At 37.4% G+C, this 14,434-nt stretch overlaps 1 protein-coding gene across 1 annotated transcript in view; it reads right to left on the minus strand.

Annotated features, from left to right (window-relative positions):
* Positions 1–7,776, minus strand: part of FRMPD4 (FERM and PDZ domain containing 4) — a 541,249-nt gene extending 533,473 nt beyond the window's left edge. The window contains exon 1 of the mRNA XM_063457824.1: positions 7,705–7,776. Within this exon, the coding sequence (XP_063313894.1) occupies positions 7,705–7,748 (44 nt within the window). The 5' untranslated portion in view covers positions 7,749–7,776. The remainder of the gene's footprint in view (positions 1–7,704) is intronic.
* Between the last annotated feature and the right edge of the window lie 6,658 nt (positions 7,777–14,434).

Genomic DNA, 14,434 nt, shown 5'->3' on the forward strand with positions numbered 1-14,434 from the left:
CAGCCCCTGTCTGTATTATGGCAATGCAAATTGCCATAATACAGACTATTGACTCGAGTATAAGCCGAGTTGGGGTTTTTCAGCACAAAAAATGTGCTGAAAAACTCGGCTTATATACGAGTATATACGGTATGTCCATATACATAATTACATAAATAATTTCATAAATATACACGTAGACGTCAAATATATAAATATGTATATATATTAAAATTCGACGTGCGTATTTATGTAATATTTTTACCTAATTAAGTAATTTTAATGATTGCAATTTGAGGGACCTGCCTGCCAACCCAGGCCGAAAGTCCAGATAATTTAATTTGCTAGCACTGTGTTTAACCCTGTAACTTTCTATGACACCCTAAAACCTGTACATGGGGGTACTGTTTTACTCGGGAGACTTCGCTGAACACAAATATTAGTGTTTCAAAACAGTAAAACATATCACAGCGATGATATTGTCAGTGAAAGTGAAGTTTTTTGCATTTTTCACACACAAACAGCACTTTCACTGAGGATATTATTGCTGTGATACATTTTACTGTTCTGATACACTAATATTTGTGTTCAGCGAAGTCTCCTGAGTATAACAGTACCCCACATGTAGAGGTTTTATAGTGTTTGTGAAAGTTACAGGGTCAAATATAAGGCTTGATTTAACTTTTTTTTTTTAATTGAAATTTGTCAGATTGGTTAGGTTGCCTTTGGGAGCATATGGTAGCCAAGGAATGAGAATTAGCCCCATGATGGCATACCATTTGCAAAAGAAGACAACCCAAGGTATTGCAAATGGGGTATGTTCAGCTTTTTTTAGTAGCCACTTAGTCACAAACACCGGCCAAAGTTAGCGTTTTTTGCATTTTTAACACACAAACAAATATAAATGCTAACTTTGGCCAGTGTTTGTGACTAGGTGGCTACAAAAAAAAACTGGACATACCCCATTTTGAATACCCTGGGTTGTCTACTTTAAAAAAATATGTACATGTTAGGTGTGTTTCGGGGATTTATGACAGATAACGGTGTTACAATGTCACTATTGATACATTTAAAATATATATATATTGAAACAGCAATTTCCTACTTGTATTTATAGGCCTATAACTTGCAAAGAAGCAATAAAGCATGTAAACACTGGGTGTTTTTAAACTCGAGACAACATTTTGAATCTATTTAGCATTTTTTTTTCATTAGCTTTTGTAGATAAGTAAAAGATGTTTCAAGTAAAAGTCCAAAAACATGTTTTTTTAAAAAAAAATTTCACCATATTTTATTATTTTTTTTCAAATACAATATATGACATAATACAAATAATGGTATGTAAAGAAAGCCCTTCTTGTCGTGAAAAAAACAATATATAACTTGAATGGGAACCGTAAATGAGAGAGCGGAAAATTACAGCTAAACACAAACACCACAAAAGTGTTAAAACTGCTCTGGTCCTTAACGTACAAACATCGCAAAAACAGGCCGGTCCTTAAGGGGTTAAGGCGTTAATTTGTCCTAATGAACAAATAACCTGAATAATAATAAACAAAACCACTGTATTAATTCAAGGCTGAAATTGGGGTTCCTGGCTAAAACTGAGAAAGAATGTGTAACCGTGATGTCCAAGATTAGGGGTTACAATCCCACAATTATTTCAGCGGCCACCTTTAAAGTGATGTCATCTGGCACTCAGGTGCGCAACTCTCACTGATTTTTCTGCCTGTTGGGACATTCCCTTCCCTTGTTTTTGAGATCAGAGCCCCCCAACTGCACAAAGATAAGCAGTGCATTATCCCATTCATTATGGTAAATAATTGCATAGTGACCTGTCCATCTGTGCAGGGCAAGGTTCAAAAACATGATTCGCACACAGAAATAGTGGGCAGATACTGGAATATATAGACCGCAAAAAGAATTAATGTACTAAGTAATTTAAGTACTAAGTCATGCATTGTAATAGTATCTTACATCCATTGTTAATATTTGTCTTTACAATGCTGTTATTAATATGTGAGTTCAAAATGTTTTTATTTTATTTTTAAATCATAGAACTGCATATATGCAAAATTTAAAATATTGTGCATTAAATTATCTATGGAATACTAAAACACTATAACAATTTAAATGTGCAATATGCAATTTCTATTCATAATCACAGAAACATTTAACATCTCTATTTATATCACAGTGCTAATAGTTACCCAGTGGAATACTAATTATAAGAAAATGACCACTCTTTACAAAAAAAGATACTGTAAATTGGGATGCCTGTAGTTAATGACCTGCTAAGTTTCATTTCAGCTGAATGGAAGTCAATGCTACGTCCCTTATGTGGAAGGCGATTTCTCACAATAATGAATAGAGCAGAGCATTAAGATACAAAAGCAATCAACAACCAGAGTGTATGTGTTTTCTTCTTAACAAATCAATATATTTAAAGAGCTGACTATTTTTATTTCTTACAAGGATTTTGATAAAAAAAAAAAAAAAAAAAAAAAAGACATAAGTATCTGTGATCTTCTCGCAACCTTACTAGAATGGATAAAACAAAATAAAATAATCAATGGCTTACAATATCCTGTAGCATGGCGCCCTATATAATAGAACATTTTTGTCATTGTGCATTATTATCTGCTCCAGGTTTATTCCTCGGTGGCACATTACCCTTTTAACAAAAAATAAGCAGAACAGATCAAAGTCTGAACAAAAGCGTCTCCCAACTAGCCTGTGACTGCATAAAGATTATCAATATGTGTCACCCATGGCAACACGCAGAGCAACTTTGATGACAAAAGCAATTACACTCAGACATCATCTGTCTCAATAAACATGATGATTGTACAAGCCTGGGCATAGGTTTTTTTTTTTTTCCTATGTATTTAAATAAATAAAAAAATCTACCTAAATATGATATACCAAGGGCAAAACTTAAATTTAAATAACAGAATTTAATTAACAAATCAGACTATGTTTCATTTAACCTACTTTATTGTTCTGTGATCTAACTATTGTTTTTCAAATTTGCCATCTGTTTCAAATTAGCCGTTGGGTAGATTTCTTTTTGTCCAGTTCTAGAGCAAAGTAAATTAAGCACAGAAAGATTTGTCCTTAGATTTAGAGGTGAGATGACTGGGAATATATACAGGATTATTTACTAAAGTGAGGATTCAAATTCAGTTCTAAGAGAATTTCAAATACAAAGCCAGGGTAGCCACACTGAAAGCATTACTGATTCAGACAATTAATCCAGTCCAGTTCTTTTGACCCTGAGGGGTACATCATGGATCTGTACTTGGACCCATTCTCTTTAATATTTTTATTAGTGATATTGCAGAAGGTCTTGATGGTAAGGTATGTCTTTTTGCTGATGATAGATTTGTAACAGAGTTGATGTTGCAGGAGGGATAATCCAAATGGCAAATTATTTAGGTAAACTAGAAAAATGGTCAGAGTTGAGGCAACTGACATTTAATGTGGATAAGTGCAAGATAATGCATCTTGGACGTAAAAACCCAAGGGCAGAGCACAGAATATTTTATAGAGTCCTAACCTCAACATCTGAGGAAAGGGATTTAGGGGTGATTATTTCTGATGACTTAAAGGTAGGCAGACAATGTAATAGAGCAGCAGGAAATGCTGGCAGAATGCTTGGTTGTATAGGGAGGGGTGTTAGCAGTAGAAAGAGGGAAGTGCTCATGCCATTGTACAGAACACTGGTGAGACCACACTTGGAGTATTGTACACAGTACTGGAGACCATATCTCCAGAAGGATATTGATACTTTAGAGAGAGTTCAGAGAAGGGCTACTGAACTGGTTCATGGATTGCAGGATAAAACTTACCAGGAAAGGTGAAAGGAACTTAACATGTATAGCTTGGAGGAAAGACGAGACAGGGGGGATATGATAGAAACATTTAAATACATAAAGGGAATCAACACAGAGGAGACTATATTTAAAAGAAGAAAAACTACCACAAGAAGAGGACATAGTCTTAAATTAGAGGGGCAGAGGTTTAAAAATAATATCCGGAAGTATTACTTTACTGAGAATAGGCTTCCAGCTGAAGTGGTAGAGGTTAACACAGTAAAGGAGTTTAAGCATCCGTGGGATATGCATAAGGCTATCCTAACTATACTATAAGGCCCGGGACTAATGAAAGTATTTTTTAAAAAATGGGCAGACTAGATGGGCCGAATGGTTGTTATCTGCCGTCACATTCTATGTTTCTATGTTTCTAAATTTGAAGTTAAATTTAAATACTCACTTTAGTGAATAACCATATGTAGTCTCCCGAGTAAAAGAGTTCCCCTCATGTACAGGTTTCATGGTGTCCTGGAAAGTTACAGGGTTAAATATAGGGCTTGCGAGCTAAATTCTCTGGACTTTCTGCCTGTGTTGTCGGGCAGGTCCCTCAGATTGTAATTAATAAAATGACTTAATTATGTAAAAAAATATATATATATTTGTTTAATTTAAATATATATATATATAAAATATACCAGATAAGTTGTGGTGGGAAAAAAAAGTGTGGATGAAAACCCAAATACACACACTTGATTTTATCACAGAAATCTCACATTAACAGTGCTCTCACTACTGCAAGGGATTCTGGGTAAGCGTATGCAAATGAGCTCAGCAAAGAACCAAATTTTTGCCTCATAATTTCACTTTATACATGGATTCCTTGTAGTATGTGTCACGCATCAGGGAACAACATAACAAGCTCAGAGTTACTCGGACCTTGACTCACACCTATGCAAAGTGGGCCTGATCTCACTCCCATGCACAGATGAGACAAACCTCTCCTGACTGGACCCAGCCATGGTGGTTGAGTTCACTCCACAGGAGGGGCTACAACTTAGAGAGGATTCTCTGCAGTACCAAGAGACTATCAAGACCCCAATCTCCCAAAAGTAGCCTCAAGAATATAATGTTCTGCTCTGTTCCCTCAAGAACTTTTGCATTTGTTAACCAGGATTTTGTTTCTGTTTCCTTATGTAGTTTTCTCTTATCACTCGTGACCGTATAGGCCTTACCGACCTAGTCAACACACACCCAAGACACCCTACTGTGCAGTGGATCTACCGTTCTACATCTTGGTATATAGCACCCACAGTCAAGGGCTTCTCTGGCCTTATCTACACCTGTATATCCCCCTCACCTGACACCAGTCAACATAGCTAGTGTGGCGGTATACCCTATCGAGAATGGATGACTACCACCCATGGTCACCCCTTCCACGTCTCTCTCCGGTGGCTATCTCCATCTCCATGTAGTACCGGAGAGCGCTTGTGGTGGTATTCAGTGACTGCATTCCATCACAGCTAAATACACACGTGGCATCAGGTGACTGGTGACCCAATGCTGAGGACTAATATAAGCTAATAGGTACCTAGACCTTAGGTTTCCCCCATCTCGTCTGGAAAGGGAACTAACAGACAGTTGACCTATTAAAGTCAAACATGTACCTTATACTACAAACATTTGCATGCCTCTCTCGTATGTCTTACCAACATAAATATATTACACTTTAAATGTCTATTTCACACCCCAGACATGGCACACCCACTGACATATTAGGAATCTAGACATGACTGGCTTACTTGCTGACACCACGACTGTATCTTCTATATGTCAAAAATGTGCTATGGATACCTATGCCAAACCTATGTTTATACCTTTTCATACATATGCCTATATCTGCTGTTGTTGCATTGCAGGCGTTTATGTTCCTTTTGCACAGTAAAATACAGAATTTTTGTAAAAAAAATTTTTTAAAAGCATCATAGGAGAGGGGGCTGAAAAATATTAAAACTAAATGTCAAGATAAAATAAGAAATTAGATAATTAGGGTTAATAATAGGCTGGGAAATAGTAAAGTGTTATTGAATTGGAAAGTGAGCATTGGTAGATATTATGGCATGAGTAGATGTGAGATATTACGTGAGATAAGCAAAAGGATGATAATATGGTTAGTAAAGAAAATAAATTCATATGCCATAGAAAACATTTTGGCATTGAGGTTGATAAGGGATAAAAATGAATTGTCATTGTTCTCTCCCACACCGGGTTTAGGTGATTAGAAAGGATTATGACAGTTTAAAAGGGAGAATAATGCTTCGGCTATTATTGACAAGAATTTGTACAGTGAAACATGATGACATTATAGCTTTGGATGGGTTTGCAAAAGTAAAAAGCTAATCATTTTAGGGCAGTGGGAAACTGCTATCAGATATATACAATACTAGAATTGAAGTTAAAGAGTTATTGCAACAACAAAAACAGTGGTTTAATAAATAGAAATAATAAAAGAAATCATTATTCAATAAATAAAACACTATTTTTAGTTAGAGTAATCCTTGCTGTGCTGCACCAGACCCCACAATAAAAAAAAACTTACCTCTGTTCCAGCGTTGGGCCAAGTTCTTCCCTCTCTGTAAATTGCACTGCCCCTCGCTGGGAGATTAAGAATGTTGTATATATGAAAGGATTAAGTCAAAGGTAACAATATTATGCCAAATGAATAGGCGACAGGTGAATAAGCACATTACCATGTGGTCATTTTTCTTGATGAGTTTGACTATGACTAGGGATTAAAACATAGATTTGGAGGGGTGGCAGTTTTAAGAAGAAATATAATTTAATTTTTAGGATTAATGAGTTGTGTAGGATGGATTGTAATAAAAACATTGTTTTTTGATGGGTGGGAAAATGTAAGAAAATTTAATATGGAAGAAGAGTCAATTTATTACAGAAAATTAAGATGAAAAGTTCATGATTTATTTGTTGCCACTATTGGACAAAAAATGCCCAATTGTTATTTACTAAAGTGAGAATTGGCAGGAATTCGAAATAAAGTCCAAGTGAATTTCAAATTACAGACCAGATTAGCTGAATTAGAAAGCTTCTCAAAGTAAGCTATGCTTCTAGTTCAGCTATTAAGATCTAAAGTTTAAAAATCCACTTTGACTTCCAAACAATTCTTAAGAACTAGTCATTAAATGAATAAACAAGCAAACCAGTAGATTATTACCTTTTGACTAGAAAACCATGGACTTAAAGCCACTCAAATATATGTCACTCTAACAAAGTAGATTTATCTATATTGTGCCACGGTTAATCACCGCGGGTAACAATGAAAGCCAACCACAACAAATGTTTATATTCTGTTCTTTATAATATTATTATGGAAAGGTACATTCAGATTACGTTGGTTTTCAAGTACATCCTGGGGATGTTACTATTACCCAATTTAATGGTACTCATTTTATCTACCTCAGAACCTGTGACCCAAGAGTTGAACAGATTCTACTGATGATTAGCCCACTGAGCTAGCTATCTATGAATAAAAACCTTCCTGATTTTGCTTCTAGAAAACAATGCATTTCAGAAAATCTTCATAAAGTATACAATATGAAATGTGTGATAGCATAGAACATAGCTCAAAGAACGCATTGATTTCACAAGAATAGAAAAACAACAAAATGAAAAGATCTACTTGATTAAATTACTGAATTAATAACAAGCTCTTTCAATTAAAAAAACTACTAAATAAATAAATAAAATACTTACTGTAACACATTATTACACACATTTGTATGTTCAAAATAAGTAAAATAAATAAACTATAAAAATTGAGAAAATGTGCTAAAATATTACAATATAAGTAACATTAATGAAAAATAAAATATATTATCACAATGAGCACACTTACTGAATGACGGTAAACATCCCCAAAGACGTGTCACAAAAGTCCATGTCTAACTGTAATTTAAAGAAAGCTTTTCCAAGGAAAAACAAACAGTCTCACTGTGTTCAGAGCTGATGCTACTCATTCAGACTGGGGCTGGCATTGAGCAGTTGACAAACTCAGTGCAAGCAATATTTACTTGCACGCTTAGCTCCAGGGCTTTAATCAGCTGTTGCAATGTGTCATTTGTTCCAAAGCTAAACCAAAGTGACAAAATACAATAGCACATGCTCTTACACTCAACACTACAGTGGTATTGCAATTATAAATGTGCTTTGGCTTATGAAACAAACAAAAAAAATTAAGATTTAATGGAAACATAATGTTAGTAGCTCGGCTTCTGTTGCACAAGAAACATCAAACTAAAATGAAAACAGTGATATAAATTTAGTTGCTTGAACGGTTCTTTGCATCTCACTCAAGAACAGCATTCATGCATAGATTTATTTCCTGCCAATATAATTTTCATGCGAAAGATGTTGAAGTGCATGTGAATTCTCACATTTCATACTTCAAAATCTGGGCTGTGCATCGTGGTAAATATTAGCATGCAGTTTCCAAGGAACTAGGATTTGTTCAAATATAGGTGATTTGCAGGTCATCCCAATTCCGTAGCTGCAAAGCCCCACAAGGGCATATTATGAACAGATGAAACAGACAATGGATGAGCATGTTTCATAATTCAGAGTTCCGTCCATGGCTTCAAAAAAAGAAAGATTTTTGATGGTAAACAAGATGATTGATGGTTAGGATAGCCACTAAATGTTGATTTTATTCAAAGTTCAAATGAGAAGTGACTAATAGAGGAAAAAGGATGAGCAATAAAAAAAAAATCTATCTTAATATATTATATACTTAATAAATATATAATATATAAATATACAACTACACATATATATATATATATATATATATATATATATATATATTGTTTTTACTGCCCCTGCTTTCCCCCTCTATTGGTTACTTTTTCTCACTTGATCTTTGAACAAAGTGGCATGAAAATGCACCTACCATTGCACTGAAAAATATACACATTTTACAATACACTTATTGGCCCATTTTTGGTTTATCCAAATAATTTTCCTGAATACTTTGCATGGATGATATGACGAACCAAATCACAACATGGATGAAGATTAGACTTATCGAGTTACATTTTTCACAGTACACAAGTCTAGTAAATATTGTTTTTATAAATGTAAAACTTGAAGCTGTTAGTATGCTGACGTTTGTCCTCCAACAGGATTATTATCCATGAGATTGAACAATCTTGTCAAGGCATAACTACATGCACAATAGATTTGGGAGGATAAACGGTATAATGAAAGAGACTTGAAAAAAATCTTCCTTTTTATGTGTCTGTGTGCATGTCATATTGTGCTATATTAACTATGGATGAATTTTTCCAGCTCATTGGATACTATTTTCTTTGTCATAAAATAACGAGAATTTTATTATACTCACCGTAATTTTCTTTTCCTGGCTATTATTCATGGCAGCTTCACTTATGGGTAGCGCCGCCCCAATCAGGAACAGGACAGGAAAAAAGGTTCAATTAATCTGGACCAGACTGGGGTATAAAAGGCCCCTCCTCCTTACATAGAAACATAGAAACATAGAAACATAGAATGTGACAGCAGATAAGAACCATTCGGCCCATCTAGTCTGCCCAATTTTCGAAATACTTTCATTAGTCTCTGGCCTTATCTTATAGTTAGGATAGCCTTATGCCTATCCCACGCATGCTTAAACTCCTTTAATGTGTTAACCTCTACCACTTCAGCTGGAAGGCTATGCCATGCATCCACTTCCTTCTCAGTAAAGTATTACTTCCTGGTATTATTTTTAAACCTTTGTCCCTCTAATTTAAGACTATGTCCTCTTGTTGTGGTAGTTTTTCTTCTTTTAAATATAGTCTCCTCCTTTACTGTGTTGATTCCCTTTATGTATTTAAATGTTTCTATCATATCCCCCCGTCTCGTCTTTTCTCCAAGCTATACATGTTAAGATCCTTTAACCTTTCCTGGTAAGTTTATCCTGCAATCCAGACAGTAGGTCCTCCCCCATTGTGATTTATGGCCCCCACCCACCGCGCAGGGGTGGGGGCCGGGGGGGAGGACAGTAGGTCCCCCCTCATTATTTTTATGGCCCCCACCCACCACGCAGGGGTGGGGGCGGGGGGAGGACAGTAGGTCCCCCCTTCATTATTTTTATGGCACCCACCCAATGCGCAGGGGTGGGGGCCGGGGGGAGGACAGTAGGTCCCCACCCTCATTATTTTTATGGCCCCACCCACTGCGCAGGGGTGGGGGCGGGGGGAGGACAGTAGGTCCTCCCCCATTGTGATTTATGGCCCCCACCCACCGCGCAGGGGTGGGGGCCAGGGGGGAGGACAGTAGGTCCCCCCTCCTTATTTTTATGGCCCCCACCCACCGCGCAGGGGTGGGGGCGGGGGGAGGACAGTAGGCCCCCCCTCATTATTTTTATGGCCCCCACCCAATGCGCAGGGGTGGGGGCCGAGGGGGAGGACAGTAGGTCCCCCACCCTCATTATTTTTATGGCCCCCACCCACCGCACAGGGGTGGGGGCGGGGGAAGGACAGTAGGTCCTCCCCCATTGTGATTTATGGCCCCCACCCACCGCGCAGGGGTGGGGGCCGGGGGGAAGGACAGTAGGTCCCCCCTCATTATTTTTATGGCCCCCACCCACCGCGCAGGGGTGGGTGGTGGGGGGAGGACAGTAGGTCCCCCCTCATTATTTTTATGGCCCCCACCCACCACGCAGGGGTGGGAGCGGGGGGAGGACAGTAGGTCCCCCCCAGTGTGTATCAGGGTCCCTGAGGACAGGTGTCAATCCATATCTGCCAAGTGACCCTATGTAGGTGGAACAGTCCCTATTCTGCTCTGTGTCAGTGTGTATCAGGGATCCTTAGGATAGGTGTCAATCCATATCTACCAAGTGACCCTATGTAGGGGGAACAGTCCCTATTCTGCTCTGTGTCAGTGTGTATCAGGTATCCTTAGGATAGGTGTCAATCCATATCTGCCAAGTGACCCTATGTAGGGGGAACAGTCCCTATTCTGCTCTGTGTCAGTGTGTATCAGGGTCTCTGAGGACAGGTGTCAATCCATATGTCAAGGTGTCAATATGTCATATGTCAGGTGTCAATCCATATCCATTGTGATTTAGGAATGTTAGGTGATTTATGCCCTTTATGGATTAAAACCAGACTCTGCATCAACTGTGTAATTTTCCATGGGAGTTTTTCCATGGATCCCCCTCCGGCATGCCACAGTCCAGGTGTTAGTCCCCTTGAAACAACTTTTCCATCACTATTGTGGCCAGAAAGAGTCCCTGTGGGTTTTAAAATTCGCCTGCCCATTGAAGTCTATGGCGGTTCGCCCGGTTCGCCGGTTGCTGAAGTTCCCGTCCGCCATTCGCGAACCGAAAATTTTGTGTTCGCGACACTACTAATCAGGACATAGAGCTTTGGTTCATAGTCAAAGGTCAGTGAAGTTCTCCTTAATCCCTATGTATATTTAAACAAATGGAGGTCATTTAGTTACTCCAATGGTCACTGGAAGGAATGCCCACCTGCCAATGTCAAGGCAGACCCCCCCTAGACGGGTGCTACTCTGGCCCTTCACCTGGCTTCCTTGAGTTTCTGGCAGAAATATCTCTAATGAGACAGAAAGGGATATTTTTTATATACACCCCTATATATTTGTTAACCCTAATAGGGACCACATGGGATGGGCGGCAGCAGTGTGATACAAAAAGTGAATACAAAAACAAAAAGAATAGTCCTGTGCTCACTCCCATCACTCTAGGGTGGTCTGCCTTGACGTTGGCAGGCGGGCATTCCCTCCAGTGGCTATTGGAGTAACTAAATGACCTCCATTTGTTTAAATATACATAGGGATTAAGGAGAGAGTGCAGGTAACTTTTTTCTTTGGTTTTTACTATATGTATTAGCTGATGTGTACTGTAGTCATTGCTGCCCCCCAGGAGTGATGGTAGTGAGCGCAGGACTTTTCTTTTTGTATAAATCTGTTATTGCCACTGTTTGGCTCCGCTGATTTTCTGTACTAAACATAACAATCAGGATAGCCATTTGGACAGACAGAACAGCAGCAAAAATGGTGCCTATGACTGTGCTGCAATGCAAAAAGGGCTACAGCATTGCCTTTTTTGTATGAAGAAGCCCTAATCAAGGGTTAAATTGACTTATCTATGCAAAACCTAAGAAGTGGTTAACCCTTATAAATTCTTAATTTCACCAATATTTGCAAACATATGCCAATTAAGGTGCCACATCATGAATTCGCACAAAAACAAAAGAAGGGGTTGAAACACATTTCTGTGCCATCCGGCACCTTCATAATTCGAAGACCAGGATCTCTATCACAGAATTAAGGAAAAAACTTACTGTGGTGAAAATGCCCAGCAATTCTTCTCCAATGCCTAAATATGTTTTGCACCTTTGTGTTGGCTTCCTGAATTGTTCCCTTCACTACAAGATGTAGGTGTTTAGCTCCTCTCCCAACCAGTTTGACATAATTTGTCTGATTGCCTGCAATATGTTTGCAGAAGTATGCTTTTCATTGATCATTCCAGCGTGTAGCAAGAGAGATTGATAGTCGTGCTGCCCTTCACATCCACCCCTAGCCTAACATGCTGGTATGGTTGGACCTCGTTCACTGCCACTACCTTTCACAGGTACCCGTGACTGCCACCAGACCAACTGATTTGAATGAACCATATGTTAAAGCTAATTTTCATAGGCAGAGAGGCATAATATCACGTGAGATCCATTTAAAATACACGGCACTTTACTAAGGACAGTATCTTAAGAGTCTGGTCACTGATTTGTCTGTTTGTTAGCATTTTCATAGCTCTGTGGGTTTCTAAATCTGGTTTTGATTCTGTTACTAGCCTGAATGTTTCATTTTATATATCAAGCCTGTTTCCAGGTATTCCCAAGTTATCAATTTGTTGAGTTGATCTATTTGACTGAACTTCTGTTTTTTTTTAGTACTAGCTCAGCCTACTCTAGGCGTGCACTCAACTTGGCTAAGAAAACACCTGGATGTCATCAGATGAGTACCATCTTCACTTTTCTGTCTTTTTATCATACAATGTTTACTCACCAACCTCGTTTTTAAATATAGACATCCAAAAGTTACAGCAAATAGAAAATAATCGAGCAAATTTGATTACATTCTATAGAAAAAAAAGTAAGGTTTAAACAGGTCTAGTCATCACAAAATGGTATAAAAGAAGAGAAAGAATAAAAAAGTATCAGAAGATGGAAAAGAAAAACCTTTGGAAAGTGATTAAATTACCTCATCCAACCTTTTTGTTTTTTCTTTTTTCCTTGAAAAAAAAAAAAACTATGAAAACCCTGCTCATTTACACTTGCAAAGCAATGTACACTATTTTTATATGCCCTTTTTATCTGTCAAAGACAATTTTGTTTGATTTGTCTGGTGTGAAAAGTGAAAAATCCATACCAATAAAAACAATCTTTAAAAAGAAAATGAATCAAAATAGGATTTTGATTCTTTTCCATTATACAAAAAGTGCAGTAAGGCATGTCTTAAAGACCTTGGACCTGAGCTTCTCTAAACTGAACAAGGTGCTAAAATGGTTTCAGTGTTAAATAAAGCTTCATCTTCATGTGTTTTTGATGTGCACCCAGTGTTCATCTCTGAAAAAATACACTTCATTTCAAATAACTAAAAAGGGAAATCATTTTAGGGAAATAATTTATTTTAAAAATATGGTGGTTAGAAAAATAGCCATGGCTCAAAATCTGACAGGAGCAGCAAATCAGTAGTTCTATAATACAATGATTTTCCACAAAATAGATGGAGAATTTCTAAAATGTTAGCCAAGTTTTTTTTTGTTTTTTTTCAATCGTAAGCAGGTGTCCTCTTTTTTATTTTACAAAAAGTGCCAATTTCAACAGAAATCACACCAGTTCTGTTACTTCCTGGTTGTTTACGTCAGTGTAACTAAACTCAAGAAGCAGACAATTGCTTAGAGATTTTTTTCAGCTTTTGCAAACTGTGTATAGACACATCATCAATGAAAAAATGTGTACTTAAATGCATGATTATTTTCACTGGGGGCACATCTACTAAACATGGATTTAGCTAAATGGGCAGTGGATTGTCCCGTTGTGAATTGTTGTAATCTGACCAGTGCATTTAAAACTATTTAGATTGAAATATCTGAGCTGGAAATAAAAGCTGAGAGTAAGAAAAGTTTCTTAATTTTTCTAATTTGCCTAAAATTTGAAAATAAATTGATGAACACTGCCCACTTTTAAAAATGGGGTCAGGGATATGAAAATCACTGATAAACCCAAATTCTAATAAATTCAGAGTTCATTTCTATGCTTATCATAATAATTTATCAACAGAGTGGTAATCACTAAAATGGGATATCATTAACGATTACTGGCTGTTTTCATGCTACAAAACTTAATGGTTCAAGACTGCTAATTAGCATCTTCAGAAAACCCCAAATAGATTAACAGAAGTAACACCTGCTTTCAAAATTAATGTTAAATGTTACCGCCGGTCGTATCTGACTAAAAATTACTCCTGCCTCATCTTGATATAAAGAGGAAAAGCTTTTTAGTTTATGTTTATTTAGCAAAATTATAAATGCTAAGTAGTGGTTG

Source organism: Pelobates fuscus, chromosome 1 (genome assembly GCF_036172605.1).
Source record: "Pelobates fuscus isolate aPelFus1 chromosome 1, aPelFus1.pri, whole genome shotgun sequence".
In the NCBI taxonomy this organism is placed as follows: Eukaryota; Metazoa; Chordata; class Amphibia; order Anura; family Pelobatidae; genus Pelobates; species Pelobates fuscus.